The following is a 20,730-nucleotide window of genomic DNA, read 5'->3' on the forward strand; positions in this document are numbered from 1 at the left end:
CGCTCATACTCCGAGATGGGGTGTTGTTCTACTTCCGGCCGCTCATTTTCTTGTGGGTCCGGGCGTTTTCTTTTTTCTGTTGTGTTTTCTTGATTGAGGGAGGATAGGAGGTCTCTAACAGGCAGGTGGGGATTTGCCGACTTGGTCTTTCTAAGACTGCCGACTGAGCCTGGTTGCTGGGTGGCGGGTAATTCCGACAAAGCGGTCATTACTGCCGACAGTGTTTTTAACTGTTCTCCCGTGAATATTTCCGACAGGGGAGACAGGTGCTCCTGCAGCGTCTGCTCTAGGGGTGTTGTTGGTTGTGTCCTGATAGGGCTTTCTATTTCTAGTTCGTCATCATCTTCTACTGTGAAATCCTTTTGTGCCGGTATAGGTATGTTTCTTATCACTGGGCTTATGATTGGTTGTGCTTGTATGGGGTTCATTAGGTTTACGGGTGAGAGCTGAGATTTGGCGATTCCCGCTGACTGAGAAGTTGTCGCTTTTTCCTGATTTTTCTTTGACTTTTTACTGTCTTTGAGTGAGAGATCCATGCTAATTGTTTTACCGTTGATAGGGATGAGGTCCCCCCCTTCTAGCGCCAATTGTTCCGGGTGTGGAATGAGAACAGCTGACTGTGGGATACTGGATTCCTGTTGAGAGTGCCGGTTGATATCTGCACAACAGAATGGATTAACTAGCCTCGGGGGTGGTTCGAGGATCCCCCCTCCGATGCCTAAGTAAGATTATTGAGGGATTAAGAAGTGATTAAGAGATAATCAAAGAGTAAGAAAGAAGTGTGTTTAAGTGTTTTTGTACCTCATAGCAATAAATGATGTGCTCCTTATATAGACCAATCCAAGGGTACGGTCAAGTGGGTCCCTTGTGGTGGGATAGCGACATGTTGACAGTGACTCCTGGTTGATCGTTGGTTGGCCGTCCTCTTTATAATGCCGGTAAGGTATTTCAAATGTGCCGGTAGGTGTTGTTTACCTAAGATGACCAGATTACCTGCAGGTTAAAGTTTACTTACGGGGAGTTCTGCCGGTATCTAATAGTGCCGGTAGGACACCCCGTACAGGTTGTTTGGTCGTTGTTGTTGTTCCTCTACTCTATTGCTGCATAATCTTTCCTCCATTCAGGTTTTGTTATCATAATTTCAAAGATGAATCGCAAAACCTAGGGTTAGGGTTTGGTGCAATTAGTAGTATCCAGTTGATGTAAATCGTACTCTTAAAGCGTTTGACTGATTTTGTTGATGTTGTTATTCTTGATGGTGAATAATTTTAGGTTTTTTATTTTGAGTTTTTTTAATTTGATTTTGATTTTGATTTTGATTTTTGTTTTTGGTTTCATTTAGTTTTTTATACGATTAGAATGAATTAGATTAGGTTTTTGTTTTTTCATTTTTTGTGATTTTGATTTGATTGATTTTTGATGTGATCTAGGTGATTTCCACGGTAGTCAAATTACCGTCAATGAGGCTTAATCTCGCAGTGGCGGATGCGGCGGCGGAGGCTACAAGGAGGTGAACCGTGGCAGCTGCGGCGGATACGGAGGTGAAGGTGTTATGGTGCTGGTCGTCGAAGAAGCTAAAGAGCTGTCGTTATTTCTTTGTACGACAGCCTGGTGGTGATGTTATTGCTCGCTTTTGTTGTTGTTCGGGGCTATTGATCAACTAAGCCACCAAAACCTTTCTTGCTGCTTGTTTAGTTTATATACATCGAATTATTTGGTGACTATAATGTACTCCGTAATTACGTATAGTATTTTGGGACTATAATGTAATCAATATACTACGTAATTGATATTGAAATTTGGTTCGTATAAAGTATGTCATAATTAACCATTTAAGTTAATTATGTTAGTTATAATGGAATTTGTTTTAGTTAGGATAATATTTTGGATGTTTAGTTATCATAATTCGAGTTTTAGTCAAGATTATCTTGTTTTTAGTTAAGATTTGTTGAGTTTTAGATATGTATTTTTGAGTTTCGGTAATTTTTAAGCACTGAAACTAATTAGTTAAACAATAATATCAATTAGTTTAGCACTGCAACTAATTAGTCAATCAACAAAACCAATAAGTTTACATATATAAAGAAAATATTTGTTAAACCTGAAATTCAATTAGTTAACCAATGGGCCAAATAGTTAAATAATTGAACCAATTAGTTAACCAATGGGTCAAATAGTTAAACAATTGAACCAATTAGTTAACCAATGGGCTAAATAGTTAAACAATTGAATTAGTTAAACAATTGAACCAATTAGTTAAGCAATGGAACCAATTACTTAAGCAACGAAACCAATTGTTTAATAATTGTAACTAGTTAGTTAGGCAATTGAACCAATTAGTTAAGCAACGAAACCAATTGTTTAATGATTGTAACTAGTTAGTTAAACAATTGAACCAATTAGTTAAGAAATAAACTAATTAGTTAAGCCTGAAATTCAATTAGTTAAGCAATGAAACTAACTAGTTAAGCAATGAAATAAATTAATTAAAGCAACGGATCTAATTAGTTACGCAATGGAACTAATAAGTTATCGAAAATAAAGAAATATTTGTTAAGTAGTGGAACCAATTAGTTAAGCAACTGAATCAATTAGTTAAGAAATGATACCAATTAGTTAAGCAATTGAACCAATTAGTTAAGCACCTAGAGAACCAATTATTCTTAACTAAAACATAAATATTATTAACTAAAGCGAATTTAACCGTAACTAAAACAAAATAAATTATGACCAAATAGTTATGCTTTATGACCAAATAGTTATGCTTTTATATAAATTAGTTATAATTTAATATAAATGGTTGTACTAATAAACTGAATAGTTAAACTTTTATATAAATTCGTTTAAGTTAAAAATAATTTTGTTTTAGTAACGTGTTTTTGAGTTTTAGATTTTTTGAGTTTTAATTAAGATTTTCTTAGTTTTAGTTACGGTTTTCTTGGTTTTAGTTTAGATTTTTTGAGTTTTAGTTACGTATTTCTAAGTTTCAAAAAGAGAATTAGTGAAGCAATGAAACTAATTAGTTAAGCACCAGAACCAATTACATAAGCAATGAAAATAATTAGCTAAGACTAGAACTAATTAGTTAAGCCTAAAATTCAATTAGTTAAGCCTAAAATTCAATTAGTTAAGTTTTGGAACCATTTAGTTAACCACTGTAACTAATTAGTGAAGCGTTGAAATTCAATTAGTTAAGCATTTGAACCAATTACTTAAGCAATGAAACCAATTAGTTAAGCACTTGAATTAATTAGTTAAGCAGTCGAACTAATTAGTTAAGCATTTGAACCAATTAGTTAAGCAATGAAACCAATTAGTTAAGCACTTGATTAATTAGTTAAGCAATCGAACTAATTAGTTAAGCATTTGAACCAATTAGTTAAGCAATGAAACCAATTAGTTAATCAATCGAAGTAATTAGTTAAGCATTTGAACCAATTAGTTAAGCAATGAAACCAATTAGTTAAGCACTGTAATTAATTAGTTAATCAATCGAACTAATTAGTTAAGCATTTGAACCAATTAGTTAAGCAATGAAACCAATTAGTTAAGCACTGGAATTAATTAGTTAATCAATTGAACTAATTAGTTAAGCATTTGAACCAATTAGTTAAGCAATGAAACCAATTAGTTAAGCACTAGAATTAATTAGTTAATCAGTAGAAATAATTAGTTAAGCATTTGAACCAATTAGTTAAGAAATAAAACCAATTAGTTACCCAACAAAACCAATTAGTTAAGCTTGAAATTCAATTAGTTAAACCTAAAATTCAATTAGTTGAACTATGAGACCAATTAGTTAAGCAATTGAAACCAATTAGTTAAGCAATTGAAACCAATTAGTTAGGCACTGAAATCAATTAATTGAGATTAAAATTCAATTAGTTAAGCTTGAAATGCAGTTATGCAATGGAACCTATTAGTTAAGCAATTTAATCAATTAGTTAAGCATTGGAATCAATTAGTTAAACTATGGAATCAAAGTTGAGCAATTGAACCAATTAGTTAAGCGCTGAAATCGATTTAGTTAAGCGTTGAAATCAATTAGTTGAGCAATAAAACCAATTAGTTAAGCTTGAAATTCAATTAGCTAAACCTAAAATTTAGGTACACTATGGAACCAATTAGTTAAGCAATGTAACCAATTAGTTAAGAAATGAAACTAATAAGTAAAGCATCGGAACCAATTAGTTAAGCAACATAACCAATTAATTAAGCGCTGAAACCAATTAGTGAAACACTATAATTAATTAGTTAAGCACTAGAAACAATTAGTTAAGTCTAAAATTCAATTAGTTAATCCTGAAATTCAATTAGTTAAGCAACGAAACCAATTAGTTATCCAACAAAACCAATTAGTTAAACAACGAAACCAATCCACGTTTTTACATCGGCGGTATTAAACGAGGTTAAAGAGCTCATAATGGCAACTATTTGTATGATACTTTAACTAATTTGTATAAAAACTTAACTATTATGCTCATAAGTGTAAATATTTGTATTATACTCCGTAACTAATATACAATAACTTAACTATTTGGCTAATAAGTGCAACTGTTTGTATTATACTTTAACTAATTCACATAAAAACTTAACTATTCAATCGGCTCACAAAATGGAATTATTTATACTCCGTATTATATTATAACTAATTTATATAAAACCTTAACTATTCGACTTAAAATTGTAACTTATGTTTGAATCATTTAGTTACATAAATAATACATTTAGTTACATAAATAAAACATTTAGTTAAATAAATAAATTCTTTGTCTCTCCCATGTTTACAAATAGTGCTTTTATTAACTTTGAATTGTCCATTCTTGACAGTTGCTCCAGTACTCTCCACCCACAAACATCCTCAAAGAAATGAGATATTGAGATTTCATACCACGCATACATTCCGATCAACCGATTGCATAAATCTGCAATTCTGCATTATAATTCCACCCAATCGACCGCCATTATCGCAACCACCAACCTCATCGCCGCCATCTGTGGAACCACCAACCTCGTCACCACCAACCTCGTCGTCGCCATCTCCACAACTACCTCCGTCGCAGTTGCCTCCATCATCGACGGAATAATCGGCTTCGATCTGTTTAGTAAATAAATCAGCGACAACGCCGATTACTTACTCACACCTTCCCCGCACCTTCGATCTGTTATCCCTTCGGCCCTTCCCCTATGTTGCGTCGCCGTCAATCATGTCAGCCGATGCTCCTCCCCGATGAACTTCTTCATTAGAAATTGGTGAATTAATTAAGGTTTAGATGGAACTTTAAATTGAAACAAAAAGTAGATCAAACCGATCAGAACAACAAGTAAAAACGGATCTTGAAAATCAAAAGAAAAAAATCAACAAAAGCTGAAAAATCCTAAGAATAATTGAAGAAGAATGGAGGAGAAATGAAGGAGAGAGATGGACAAATTAGGAGAGAGAGAAAGAAGAATCAGAGAGAATGGGCTACGCAGAGGAAATGAGGAAGGAGATAGGAATTGAAAGAAACCAAAATTTGTAGGCGCGTGAATAGATGTGCGCATGGGAAACACACCCGGTCCGACGCGCGCGTGAGCGTCAGGCCGTCTGACAGGAGAGTTTTTTTTTTTTTCAATTCTTATATTTTGCGACAGATTGACAATCAGTGGCCTAATTGGATTTTAGAGTTTTTATTTTGGAATGTTATATCCAAATTTCCGATTTACAATAAGTTTTATTTAATGTTTTGACGAGAATAGTGCTACGTTTTATTTATTACGTAGAATGTAGTAGTACATTGATTGAAAAAAAAAATAGGGGCCTTTTTTCAATTTTGCCTAGGGCCCTTAAATTGTCAGGACCGGGCCTAGAGTGTATCATCTCCCATACGTAGGTTCGGTGTAAGGCCCTGTTCTTTTTGGCTTAATTTCAGCTTCAGGACTTATTTGGCAGTTCAGTTCAGTCCAGTTAAGTTCAGTTCAATTCAGTTCAGTTCAGTTTAGGAGCATTCAGTTCAGTTCAGGAGCATTCAGTTCAGTTCAGTTCAGTTCAGTTCAGGAGCATTAAGTTCAGTTCAGTTTAATTCAATTCAATTTAATAATAATAATAATAATAATAATAATAATATTATTATTATTATTATTATTATTATTATTATTATTAATATTACTTATATTATTATTTATATTATTGTATTACTTATTACTTATTATTTATATTTATATTATTATATTATTATATTACTTATTATTTATATTTATATTATTATATTACATTTATTATTATTTATAAATAATTATTTATATTAATTAGTTACGGATTATTAGTTATTAATTATTTAGTTATTAGTTATTAAATATGAATTATTATTATTATTATTAATATTTATCATTATTGTAATTATTTAGTAATCAATTACAGATTATTATTATTTATTATATATTTATTTAGTTATTAATTAATAAGTATTCTTTAGTTATTAGTTAACATTTTTTATTATTAATTATTAATGATTATTTATTATTTATTATTTATTTCGGTAATATATTCTGTTAAGTTAAGTTAAGTTCAGTTCAGTTCAGGAGCATTCAGTTCAGTTTAGTTCAGTTCAGAAGCATTCAGTTCAGTTCAGTTCAGTTCTAAAGAACAGGGCTTTAAGGCGTTGAAGTACTTTTATTTTGAGCCGTGAGATTTATACCCCACACAAGTTCTTATACAACACCGCGAAACACAGTATAATCAACATTCTCCCCCAGTCCCTCTCCTTTTACAACTACCTCCAACCCCCGCAAAACCCTTCTCTCTCTCTCGCACATTTCTTCTTCCGAGAGCAGCAGCAGCCAGCAAACCGAACATGGCTGCTCCCAAAGCCCCCGTACGCTATGTCGGCATCGACCGACAATCCGCCGCCTTCCGCCTCATGAAGCAAATGGTACTCTACTTTCTCTATCCTCTTACGCCTTTCTTCAATCCGTTCAAAATTTCAATATTACCGGAACTTCGATTTCTAGGGTTTTCCGTTCAATAGGAAGATAATATATTTTAATTTCATAATTTTACCTGCTGAATTTAGGGTTGGGAAGAAGGCGAAGGAATTGGAAAAGACAAGCAAGGGATCAAAGGTTACATCAGAGTTGAAAACAAACAGGATACTACTGGTTATTATCCCTCTCCTTTTTTTCATCTTTTGTTTTTTATTTTTGGATATTTTATGAAAAAGTTGGTTGTTTAATTGGTGAAATTATGTGAAATGTGAATAGGTATTGGACTTGAGAAGCCTAATCAATGGGCATTTGATACCACTCAATTCGACAACATTCTAAAAAAATTGAAAGTGGTGGTAAGCTTACACTTCTGTTTAAGCTTTGTTAAATTAAGCAAATCTAACTGTAGTTTGTAATTTTTTTTGATTTGATCATGTCTATATTATTCATTTGGACCTTTTGCAATTCTTTAGCTTATTTAACTCCTTTGTTAGTTTGCTCTATTGAAAATTTTCACACATTTTATGAAGAAGTTACTGCAATATACATGAACTTTTGGTCCAAATATTTAGGAGTTGTCCTATTGTGGAATTTTCTTACTAGATTATTTGGATAAATCACAATTAATAGATGTGGTGTCTTCATTGTCATCCTTCTTTGTGTGTGATCCTTCCAAAAAATTAGAATTCAACGGTTTTTGAATTAGATATATTTGTTTTGCATCAATCATCGTTATAAACTTCCCATTGCATTGTTTTCCATATTGTAAGGGAGTGTTCCTTTTTTTCGAAGTTTCATCTCTCTCTGTTGTCATAGCTTATTTTCTCACAACCTTTATATTTGCGTCAACTTGCAGCAATCAGCAGAGATCAATGTTGAAGGTACTAGCAACTCGGAGAGTACTGTAGTCCGTATATTTAAATTAAATTGTTGTTTGCTTGTTAATATTGTGTTGAATTTGGCTTGACCATTATGCTCGTAACAGCTAAAGAAGACGATAATGCAAGTACTGAGACTTCTGAAGCTGTTGAGACAGCGAAACCAGTAAAGGTTACTCGACCACAAGGAAGGTATGAACTTTATGGGGTGGTGGTGTTTGCAGTTATTTTTGGATTCAAATTTTGTTGTTCCAAGGATTCTTGATACCATGTGAAGTTTTTAATGAATGTTCAGGTATAAGAAGAGGGAAAGAGGAAAGTTAGTTCAAACCTACTCTGCTCAGGATCTTGAAGGAATACTTGTGAGTGTCATACTGTCATCTGCTCCTTGCTAAATGTGGTGTTATTTTCCAATAAATAAATAAAAGTACATATAGGTACTGGCACAAAATTTGCAGCTTGTTTGAACTCTATGAAGCTGGAATGAGAATAACTAAGCATAACTTATGCGTTCGGTTATACTTCTGTACTTAAATGTGGGTTTATCAGTAAGTAATTAAGTATTTATGAAAATAATTTAGAAAATAAAAACCTGTAAGTACCTATAAGATGGTTATTCTGTTTGGTAGCACCTTAGTACCTTACCACCAGATTCCAGCCAATAAGTTCAGATTCCTACCTTGAAATTCTTCCCTTTTTTTCTCTCTTATTCTTCCCCATGTATTTTTTTTTGGTGAAGTCCAGTATTGATCCATCAAGATTTTTATCTTTATTCTAAATTCCAATATTTTTTGAACTTCAAACCCATGGAGTCCAGTTCAGAGTAGCACGGGGATTGTGATAAAGAAATCTTTTACTGAGATAAATTAAGTGAATTTCAAGATGAAATACTTGTCCACATCCATTTATTTCTGTAAATTAAAGGTGCTGTATGTTGAACATGCTGATCCAATTGAATTTTTTGAACTCTTATTCCTATTCTTTAAGGTATTATTGTACTTTATTTTGTACTCATATCCAAATCTGATGTTGATACTTTGATGTAGCCTTATTTCTTTGACTTATATGTTCATCTCATTTTTTTGTAATTGGAAATTGTGCACTCAGGTGAAGAAGATTGATAAACCAACAATCCCCTCAGAAGATGAAGAATTAGAGACAAAGGTTTCTGATGGTCTCCACTACGAAGCTGAAGGTAATGTTTGAACCTGATTCCTGAATCAAGTATGTATAACATCAGATGCTCTAACTTTTCATGAGTTTTTAACAAAGTAGGACACCAGGACTGGAGGTTCGTTTAATTGTTTATCTCTGAGTATTTTCTATGCTGAATGTTGTAAGTAAAGAGAGGAGTAGGATAGTTTTATTCACTGCCTTATGACTTTTAGGGACATCAATTTGTGAATCATCCCGATGTTTGTGGTCTAGTGTGTAGTGTGCATTAAGTAAAATATGCATGAGAGGTTGTCTTTCTAATCTCTCCTCATATAGTATGAGATGTAACAACGTAACATTAACATTTTAAGAGCCTGCAGGAATTGAAAACCACAAATATATATTGGAAAGACAAGCTGAACTATTTAGCTGTTTTAAGATGTATAGGGTTTTTTGTACTTCGTACTGAACTCCATGAGTTAGAGCTATTACAGCTTATAAAGGACCATAACTTATGTCTTGTCTTGGACTCTTGGTATTTGAAGTCGAGTGAACATCTTAAAGCTAGTCTTATTAGTTGGAGTGATTTCAGTAATGATTTATTTATATTGCAAAATCAGCACAAATGCCGGATGCTGGTTGTGGTCTTTTTGATGAATTGGATCCTGATGTATTAGCTTGTTCCTCATCGTATGAATTGAATATTTTCTTCAACCTTTAGTCACAGTATCTTCGATCATAGCCTGGCTACCCGCTGCTGATATTCGGTATCAGTAGTATATTATGCTTTTTAGAATATCGAGCTAAAATGCTGTGCTACTTCTTAGATAAAGTTTGTCCAGAGTGCAAAAGTGACCACATTGAGTTGATGCCTTAGGAAGAGAATTCCAAAATATGCAAAAATCCAGGAGAATGTAAATCTGCCTGATACTCTGATTTGAGATCTCATCTATGAGCGAATGCCTAACATGAAGGTTATTCTATTGATTTTTGGTTCTAGTTGGAGAAACAAGCTGGGCTAAATGCAGGGCTCTGTTTTAGTATTATTCACTTATCAGCTGTCAAGACATTTTTGTTAAAATGAGCTTCAAAAGCTAACTCAAGCAGTGGCGGAAAGCGAATACAGTCTTGGATTTTATTTGAGGTTCCCAGCTGATGATTACAATCATAGAAGTGGAGTGGCGTGAGCTAGCTTAGAGCATGTGCTAGGATAGTTACTGAGCTGAAATCCCAAAACAACCAAGCTTTGCTAGCCCTCTTAAAATAATAACTAGACTTCTTGGTGCAATGGGCTAAGTACCTGCAAAAGTCTATCAACTCATCCTTAATGGTTTTCTTGAGCAGCTTCTTGGAATCTTATTTGGAGATTAAAAATAAAGGTGTCATCAATGATTATCGTTTGTTCCTTTAACTTTTCAATTCCTCCTCCCCCCGCCCCCCTCCTCTCTTCCAGGTCAAAATTAAACTGCCAGTAAGTATCTAGCCCCTTCCGAATGCATGCCATTTCATGCATCTCCAACTTTCTGACATTTGCAGCTAGCTTTCAATAGAATTCAACAATAGGTATGATTGGTAGAAGTAAGGGAGAAATAAATATCACTCAGTATCAGTTACCATTTTTCAGTATGGTTTCCTTGAAATTGGAGGGAACTTGGGAACTGAGGTGTAAGAGAGAAATGACAATGAGGGGGAAGGAATACTTGTGAAGAAACTCCTGTTGAAGTTAACCGTCTCACTACTTATGAATCTAGCGACTAGCCACAAAATGCTTTGTATTGAAGTCAAATGAAAGAATCTTGGCTCAGTTGAAGTTATAATGATAGTTAGATGAGTAAGAAGGATTAGTAGTCGCAGACAGCCAAGCAAGAGTAGTTTATGAGAATCAGAACCAGTGTTACCAGATTCGCGGGTACCCCCTGCGAATCTCGAACCAGTTCGCCCGTACCGAATCGGGTTCTCCAGCGACCCAATTCCCTGTGGTTCGCGAACCAAATCGTTGGTATTGTCATGCTGAATCCAAAACCCTAGTTATAGCTATTGAAGGTCAAGAGAAGAAAATATATGTTGGGGCTTTTATTTGGGAATGAAATAACATGTTATTTGAGTATGAATGTATGAGTATTAAAATAAAATCTTGAACAATTTGTTTTATAAATCCTGGAAAAAAAGAGTTTCAAACCCCTCTTGCGAACCTAAAACTAGCCAACCTGCGAATCGCGAACCCGAACTCGTACCCCGTACCGAAGCAAACCACAAATCAGGTAACCCTGATCAGAACGAAGTAACAAACTGAACCTTTAAAGTAAAACTGTGTGTTTTGATGACTGGGGAAGGAGTGGAACTTTGGAAGTAATCAAATGGGTCCGATAATGATAGCTGTTTCATTACTCATTTTACCATAATGGTCACTGTACTATTGACCTATTAAGGTACGTAAGGTAACTACTCTGTTTAAATTCTGAGGTTTATTTCAGCTTGATTTGTTAAGGTTGCAGAGTTTGAATGTCTACAGATCATTATTTGAGGGCCTTAGTTAGCTTGGTATACTTATTGAATGATGGAGTTTGTTCAAAGGAAGAGGAAACATAGTCATGAAGGATGTGTTCAATAATAATATCAAACATGCAAGCTGAAACCGATTATTTAATGAGATTAAGGAGCTTGTTAGAATGCCTTTAAAACCGCTTATTTTGCTGTTTTTTTCTGGGCCTTTATAATCCTAGATAATATGGTTATTTTGTCCGAGATATGGAAGTACCAAGATTTGGTGCTGGAAATTCGCTGATGACACCTGTGCCTTTTCAGAATTTATTCATCAGTTGTATGCTAGCCTGGCTGTGGCCTTCCCTGAGCTGCAAGGCTAAGGTACCCAAAGTTCCATGTACTTCAGCCCTAGGCCTATGCATGATTTCCAAGCCAAGACTAGGGTGTTTTAATCGCTATGCTTTAGGTGACTCTAAACCTAAAAAGGCCTTTTGTAGAGTTGATATTGGTCATGACGGGAGGACAAAGATCCACTTCTCTTCCCCTAACCCGCCAAATGATTAGTGGTCATAACAGGAGGACAAAGATCTACTCCCCTTCCCCCCAAGCCGCCAAATATAAGCCACTGGAAAAACTAATACTACCTCCGTTTCATAAAGATCTTTACGGTTACTATTTGCACAAATTTTAAGACAAAAATAGAAAAGTTGGTTGAATATGATAAAATATGGATAAAGTAAGAGAAATATGTAAAAAGGTGGGTGGGTGTAAGAAATAAATGAATAAAGTAAGAAAAAGTAGGTAGAAAATTGTAAATATTGTGGGGGTAAAAAGGGTAAGGTAGTAAATTTTTATGTCCAAAAATAAAATAAAGCAAATTGTAAAGAACATTATGAAACGGACTAAAACAGAAAGTGTAAAGATAATTTTGAAACGGAGGTAGTATATTGAAGAGTATGCGCCATGTTACTAGATGTTGTGTCGCGACTGATGAGATGCAAATTAAATTATGTTGTTGGATAATACTTTTGCGGAGGAGGCTGTTGCTGGAAGGATGGCACATATTTCACTTTTGGCAATTAAGAATTTATTCTGCTACAAACTGTCAAACTTATGTTTTTTGTCTCTGGCTAATGCCTACATATTTTATGTTTATCTGCAGTTATGGAGATTATAGAATATCCACCAGAGTGGTGGGGCTATAAAAATGGTTTTGTTATCGGGGGCTTTCTTGGAGCCAAATCTAAAAAGAGGAAGGCTGCTGCTGATGAGGCTTCTATGTCTAACAAAAAGATCGGTTTTCTTGAAGAAGATCAAGAGAATCTGTACAATCTTTGCCAAGTGAGTAATGATCTTCTAATTGTTTGGCATATGATCCCTTTATACCCCTAAAAACAAAGAGCAGCAAGAATAGTAAATAGTGATCCTTTGTACCTGTGTGGTGCATGATTGTACAATTTACTCTCGACTTCATGCTTCATTTACTTGAATCAATATGGGTATTTTTGAGAAGCTTATAAGAACAATCTAAAATTATTTGCAAATGTAGCGAAACTGATACGTTGCATTTGTACCTGATTTTTTGGTTCAAATGTTAAATCGAAAGTCAATCTTTTTCGTTGGATTAGATAAGAAATGGATTTTCTGATACTTTTGCACAGGGGATGTCCAGAGGTCTAGTTACAAGCATTCTTACTCAGTGGCAGTATAAACCGCCTAGGAGAAAGTAATGTATTCCCATTAACGACCATAATATGCTTGAGACATGCTTTGTCAATTAGTTATGATTAATTCCCAGTACTTCTTGACCAAACTATCAATGATGGATATTGTTTCTTCTTGTGGACGTGTTTTACTGACAATTGATAAGCTGTTAAAGCTAGACAAAAGCTGAAAAATTGTAAATTGGTTTTGATTGAGATCTGGTTAATTCCAGGATAAAAAAACAACTGGGAAACAAGGTCTTGGTATGAAAGATAGGCCTAGGAAAGTTGCTGGTGTTCACTTTGGAGGGAAAAAGACAACCTTTGGTGATAGCGATGATGAAGATTCTGCGAGTGCTGGTTCTGAAGAGGGAGAAGAACACGATGAGATGCCTGAAACTGACAGTGGTAAAGAGCCAAAAGTGAAGCTGAAAAAGTTGTGCCGCCAGTTGCTTCGTCAGGTTTGTTATCCTTATACTCCGTATTAACAAGACTTTAAGCAAGTCTGTTGTTTGTTGAGAAGCTAACTAGTTGCTTATTGCAGGTGCCTGGTAAAAATTTGAAGCTCAAAGAGCTGAAATCCGCGATAGATCAACATTCTGCTACAATTTTCTCAAGTTTCTCTTCTAAAGCAGATGCTCTTTCTTTTCTAAGACAAAAGGTATGTTATTATAAATAATACAAGTACGTTATTATAAATTTATTAGTATGTCTATTGTTTGTTTTATACTTGTTGAGGGAAAAGGAAACGAAAAAACTTAAAATCCTGAAGTAGAACTTGTAGCTGTAACACTTATGTTTCAACCTCCCCCCCCCAAAAGGGAGATAAAACAAGAAGAAATTCCGAAACTACACTCTAATAAATATCCTGTTGGCTGCAGCTCGAAGGAAATTCAAAGTTTTGTGTGGCGGGAAAGAGAGTGACCTTATCTTCGAAGAGAAGGTAAAATTTTGCAGATGTGTCGTGAATGTAACGATATGTACATTGCAGATCAGATGCAAATCTTCTACTATAGCCGTGCAAGCCTCGAATACTACTGCAAAGCTGCAGTCGGCTGTGAGGTTATATTTATTCTTATTTTAAAGGTATTGCTAATAGGTGTTAGGCGTCATGTTTTTCACAAATGAGAATGTAATTCTTTTCGCGGGAAAGCAACCTAATGAGCTTGTTTATTTGTTTGTATCAAAATCATAGCATGCTTTCTGTACGAAGGAATAAGGATGTTTATTGTATCAGTTTCTACTTCGAGTAGTATCAATTTTGGCCTTTTGTTTTTTTGCTTTTATTCTTCTAAAAAATTCATATTGTTGTAATTGCCTCATGTAATTGCTTAATATTAAGCACAATCAGGAAAAAAACGCTGCATTCTTTTTCTGTAAAGTTATTATGTTAAATACTACGTATGTTTTACTAGATTTCTCCCTTCATGTATATACTAGATTTCTCCCTTCAGAGTCACAATTTTTACCGATTCTCTACGTTTGGTCGATTTACTGAGATCGATGGAGGTTACGGATATCCACCTCATCTGGACGCTTGCGGAAATCCAAAGAATTGGAAAGACCTTTCTATGGTGCTGTATTAACAAGGTCGATAGGCAGAGAGTTCATCAGGCGCACAAGCTTGCAAAGGCAGCTTCTATTTTATGTTTGTCGTTTTGTAATTTACCTTAATTGCTTGTATAAGCTTATGTCAAAAAAAAAAAAAAGGTAATGCGAAATGCAAATTTGGAACCACTCTGCGGGGTTAAGCCAAATTTATTCTCTCTAGTCCCATTTTAGTAATCTTTCCACGTTTATGGTGAAGGTCTATGGTTTTAAAACTTGCTAATGCTTTGGCGTACATGGGAAAGTATTAACTATGGTCACCAAAATGTTCGGCGATTTTTGTGTAAGACTGTCTTATCGAAAAGACCTCTTCTATTGCTTAACTAATTGGTTCATTATTTAACTAATTGGTTTCGGTACTTAACTAATTTGTTCCACTGCTTAACTAATATGACATCAATGCGTTTTCTTGTGCAAGACTGCCTTATAGTTTATACAAAACGTTAGATCGGATCAAATCTGCTCTGCAGTCTTTATAACTATAAGTAGTTGCCAACTTGACATACAATTTTCATCTTGCATATAAGTGTAATTTTACAGACGGGTGAATGATAGAGATATGAACAGTTGTTACTACATTGAACCTGTATTAGAAACCAAGCTTCACTTCTAGAAGGGTATTACATGTTCATGACCAAAGACAATATTTTAGCTAGGTTCAATACTTGTCCATCCAACATGGTAATAGGTAAGCCATACTTTTGATAGGTTGTGGGAGATCACTCATTCTCAATTCACTCAACCTCAACAACATTCAAAATGTCGTATTAGCCGTGGCAAAGGGGGCTGGTCCTTTTATTCCTTTTGAACCTATTTTTATTATATTTTCCCTAATTAATCTAGTTTGCCCTTTTGTTTGTTATCTCACATTATTGGCCAATTTGGGATTTTGTCTGTCATTTTTTTCAACACGGTTACCGACTTATCCGACTCAGCATGTACCACTCTATTGTTCAACTTGCATGATTGAGAAGCGCCAACATTAGCTGACCCCTATTTCAATGACTATAGATTAGGGATAAACTATCAATATTACATATTCCAACTTGTTTGACAAGTTAATATCATTTGATATTTTTAGACAAACATTTTAGCTCGTCTACTCTTAGGTTTTGTAGTGAAATTTCTATCATTTGATATTTTTAGACAAACAAGGACTCATGTAAAGTTAGTGATGGAAGAGGAAGAACCGAGGAATTCGATTATGAGGAATTCGATTAAGAGATCTACAAAGGCAATAATACGTACTTCGTATAATCATATATTTGATCCGAGATTACCACGACACCTTCTAAAACAGGGGTGATGCCCTGTTATTGGTTAAATATGTCATGGCCCCTCTCAATCATAAGGGGATTTATGTTACTAATACTATTTATTTGTTCTAAATGTTATTACTTTTGTTCATGTTAAACAAAAATTATACTTCATATCAACTGATCGAGCTCCCTACATCATTCACAAAGTAGCCCGGCTTTGCCTCTATTCCGGAACATTACTAGTTAAGGACTTAAGGGGGAGTTTATCTCTCTTGTATAACATGATTTGATTTGGATGGAGAAATGATCGAGTCTTAGATTTTCAAATCCATATATCGCCAGTTTTGTTGTAATATTATACTGTATTATCCCAAGAGTCTTACTCCATACTTTCCTCCAATCACCTTCAACCTAAGGATAAATTCACCCTACCAAAATTCCAATCACTCATGTATACTTTGATACTAGTGTGACTGCAGACCTATAGTCATGAAAACCCAATTTATTGGCTGTATATCAAAGACTTGACCGTTGACATGAACCTCACAAGGGTAATCAATCTAGAATTAATTTGTACCTTTTTTTTTTAAATAGGAAGAATTAATAAGAACTATTGTATTATTAACTCCGTCTCTAAAAGATTGTTCTATTTTACTTAGGTTTTCAAGATAAGATTTAAAATGTAAATATCTCTAACTCCATACGTTTATAAGTTCTAAAAAGTTGATATTTCAAAAACGAATCAAACAAGACTCCATATTACTCCCTCCGTTTCTTTTTGTTGTATCCGTTTCCATTTTAAGTGTTTCATATTGTTGTATCCATTTAGAATCTATTCTATTTTTGGACATATATTTTATCCTAAAATACCCTTACATTTCTATCTAATTACCAAAATACCTAAAGATTCTACCCATATTCCCACCTAATTTTCCCCACCCATAATATTTAATTCTTTTTCATTCCCCATATACCCACTCTCTCACCTCCTTTATCACCCATCATTATCACTCCTCTCTCTTACCTTAATTCTTTATTATTTTCTCACTCCTTTATTTATTATAATCTCTTACACCCAATCATTTCTTTTACACCCAATCATTACACTTATACCCTTACAAATCAATATTTCAATTTTCTTAAAAACCACACCAGATTCCAAATGGATACATCAAAAAGAAACGGAGGGAGTACTATATTGTTATTTCTTATAGGCTAATGAGAATTAATTGTTAAAGTTTTCAAATTTGACCAAAATATTACAACGGGACAATCTTTTAGGGAAGGAAGGAGTATTAACAATAATTTTGGGCTTGTACAATTGCTAATATTGTGACATGGCCCATAGGCCATGGGACACAAGTCAAACACTCAAAAACTACGTTGCCATTATTAAAGAAAACAAAAATAAAATCAAACTCTTTGACAATTTTACCAAGTCAACCCATTATTTTAATCAAAATTCAAAACCCGGATACCATTTCTCTGCCAGATTCCCACCCTATAAATCCCTCAATCCATTTCCTCAACCCTCTTATCCAATATCATCATCATCATTATTATTCCTCATCACCAAAGTCCACTTTTCAATTCCCTTTCAGAAATTAATGCAAAAAATAGTTTTGAAAATTCCAATCAATAACAAAAAATGATGAGTGAGTTTAGCTTTGATATAGCAAGTGACTGGGATTTGCAAGCCATTGTCAAAGGAAGATCAATCACTACTAGTAAAAACAACAACACCATGTCATCACCTTGTTACGACACTTGGTTCGAATCGTCTTCGTTAGACCTTGATGACTACAACTACCAATTAGGCCATGAAAACTCGACGTTCATCGTCGAAGAAAATGAGCCACTTAATCATGGAATTTCTTCTAGTTCGAGCTCCCCCAAAAATATCGTCGATAGTTCCATGACGAACTTTGACGTGTACAATAGTAGTTCAACGGATGAGCCGAAAAAGAAGGCGGTCGATGTTTCGTGTGCTAATAGTACTCGAGCATCCATATTGAAAAGAAGGTTTGTTATATAATTAAGTTTTTATATATAATTAGTTTAAATAACCACTACACGAAATTGTACTATTCACGACGGAAAATCCCGTCGTTAAAGGCGAATAATTGTTGATTTCCGTCGTGAACCCGTCATAAAAGGGGCCGTCGTTAATGAAAAATCCCGTCATTAACCCGTCGTAAAAGACATTTGCGACGGTTGTTCCCGTTTTTATTGGGTAGATTTTTACCCGTCGTTATTAGGTTGTCATAAAAGATACAAATTTTTGTAGTGAACTAACTAATTTTGGTTGTTAATTTAATTTATATGTTGTTTAATGAATTATTGTGATTGGACAGGAAAAACAAACACAAGATTGTGAAGGTGGTTCAACAAGCAGGAGGGGATCGTGTTATGTCTGATAAATGGAATTGGAGGAAGTATGGAGAAAAAGTTATCAAAGGTTCTCCATATCCAAGGTACATTCTTTCCCATCGATTCCCTTTCAAACTCTTTTCACACCAAACTACAAATTTTGTTGCATTCGTCCACTTTTTGTTATTCAATTGGCTAGTCGTGGTTCGATTGATGTCCTGATTTGTCCCTTCCTAATTAATATCGTAATCTTACACAATAGTAGTGTTTATTAATTGGATGACATCATAACATGGCAGATTGTTTGTGCAATAGGGGTTCTACGAGACGTGTGTGATTTCTTACGAAACACTTTTTATATATTACTCCCCCGTCCCTTATTGTATGCTTTGTGTATTACAGAACATAGTAAAAGTGTTTTATTAAGAATTGAATTAAGTTGAATGAAATTAATCAAGAAAGACAAAGGTGGTATAACAAATGTTTTGTGGGAGAGTAAGGTTGTTATCCACATGGTATTTTAGTAATGAAGCAAATTAAGACAAACATTTAAATAATAAAATAAATTAAAATTCAATCCCTAAGTAAGGATTACTTGTTTGGTTCACATAAGAATTAAACTTCCCAGTTCAAGGGAAGTTATTTTCCTTGTAAAATTCTTCGGAAATTGCTTAAAATTGTTTAGTTGGCACAAGACGATCACTCTTCCTAGAAATCTACGGAAAGTCCACATTCCTAAGACAGTTCACATTTTTTTTTATTATCCCATTTCACGCATTTCTCCCATCTCACATATTTCAATGTCAACCAAACACCATGTAAATTTCCACTTCCTAACAAGTCATACTTACCCCATTTTCTAATGCATGTGTTTCTAAAAGGAAGTTGAAATAGTTAAGTGTACTCGGTACTCCTTAGGGTTATGAACAAGTAGCTAAAAAAAGTAGAAATATTAAGTATTAAAAACTCCAAACCACGAGTGATTTTGACATTTTTGTGATTGCTTTGAAAAATCAGGAGCTATTATAGATGCAGCTATCCAGGAGGGTGTTTGGCAAGAAAACAAGTGGAGCAGAGCATAAGTGACCCAGAATTATTCCTAATAACATACATGGAAGAACATTCACATCCTTATCCAACTCGTCGCCATTCTCAAGCTGGCCGTTCTGCTCGAAGGTTTAATAATAATTCTTCTACCACCAAAATTGCCACCAAAAACGAGTCACAAAACATCTTGATGAGGTCTATATCCTCCGAATCATCAACGACTAATAATAAAGATGATCGAGTTTTAGTCCGCGGTAACGAGGATGGTAGACATTGTTGTGCAGAATATGTAGGTGGAGAAGGTGTGAATTGTATGGGAAGTAGGGTGTATAACGAGGATGATTTTTTTGCAGGGTTAGACTACTTAGAAGGATTAAACATGGACTATTATGCTTAGTCTTAGCTTTTGTGGCTAATTATCATTTTAATTTATGTGTTTAATTCAAATGATGTTTTATAAGTCATAAAATATGGTGTTGTAGATAGAATTACGAGTAGTGTTAATATGAAGTCATGGTCTTTGTTAGGAGGAATGACCAGGGAACTTTCATTATTGATCAATGTGATTAATTTTGTGAACATCTACTATGTAATTTGCTAGCTCTATCTGAACGGGCGGTTATATAGTGGTTGTTTAACCGTCTTTTAAAGCTCTAATTTTATTGAGATTTGTGTTTTTAGTGGGAATGTATAACATAATTTAAACAAGGGTGAAATTTGAAGGTTGAAAAAAAATATAAATGAAATGGTAAATTGATATTGAGCGTTAAAGAAAAAACACTTGAATTGGAAGAGTTTAAGTTTGAATGATTATACGAATTAAATGTTTAATTGATGTTGAATGAGGAAGATGAAGTGGAAGAAGTGCCGAAGCTGTAAGATACATCAGAAAATAAAAAGAAAGTTTGAAAAAACAAAAAAAATCAAATTAATGGATAGAAGGAGCTAACATGGGATATCTAATCATACATGGTTTCACTTTTTATAAACTAGGTATAGATTGTACTACCTCCGTTTCAAAAAGATCTTTACGCTTTCCTTTTTAGTTCGTATCATAATATTCTTTACATTTTGCTTTATTATATTTTTGGACATGAAAATTTATTACCTTACCCTTTTTACCCACAATATTTATCATTTTTTATTCACTTTTTCTTACACCCACCCACATTTTTACACATTTCTTTTACTTTATCCATATTGTGTTATATTCAACCAACTTTCCTACTTTTATCTTAATAATTGTGCAAATAATAACTGTAA

The 20,730-nt window shown here is 34.1% G+C and overlaps 2 protein-coding genes across 2 annotated transcripts; both read left to right on the plus strand.

The window, feature by feature from the left end:
• The first annotated feature begins 6,704 nt into the window (after window positions 1–6,704).
• LOC110805590 (G-patch domain-containing protein 1) lies at window positions 6,705–14,467 on the plus strand. The gene is made up of 11 exons (XM_022011211.2): window positions 6,705–6,911; window positions 7,053–7,137; window positions 7,240–7,319; window positions 7,820–7,844; window positions 7,949–8,033; window positions 8,137–8,203; window positions 8,949–9,036; window positions 12,643–12,821; window positions 13,417–13,644; window positions 13,728–13,844; window positions 14,065–14,467. Exons 1-11 carry the CDS (start codon window positions 6,834–6,836, stop codon window positions 14,128–14,130), a joined length of 1,098 nt encoding a protein of 365 aa, XP_021866903.1. The 5' UTR covers window positions 6,705–6,833; the 3' UTR covers window positions 14,131–14,467.
• Window positions 14,468–17,582: 3,115 nt separating this feature from the next.
• Window positions 17,583–20,171, plus strand: LOC110805595 (WRKY transcription factor 22). Its single transcript, XM_022011215.2, has 3 exons — window positions 17,583–18,072; window positions 18,405–18,524; window positions 19,438–20,171. The coding sequence occupies exons 1-3, from the start codon at window positions 17,699–17,701 to the stop codon at window positions 19,862–19,864; spliced, it is 921 nt and encodes a 306-aa protein (XP_021866907.2). The 5' UTR covers window positions 17,583–17,698; the 3' UTR covers window positions 19,865–20,171.
• Window positions 20,172–20,730: the final 559 nt, after the last annotated feature.

Source organism: Spinacia oleracea, chromosome 6 (genome assembly GCF_020520425.1).
Source record: "Spinacia oleracea cultivar Varoflay chromosome 6, BTI_SOV_V1, whole genome shotgun sequence".
Classification (NCBI taxonomy): Eukaryota; Viridiplantae; Streptophyta; class Magnoliopsida; order Caryophyllales; family Amaranthaceae; genus Spinacia; species Spinacia oleracea.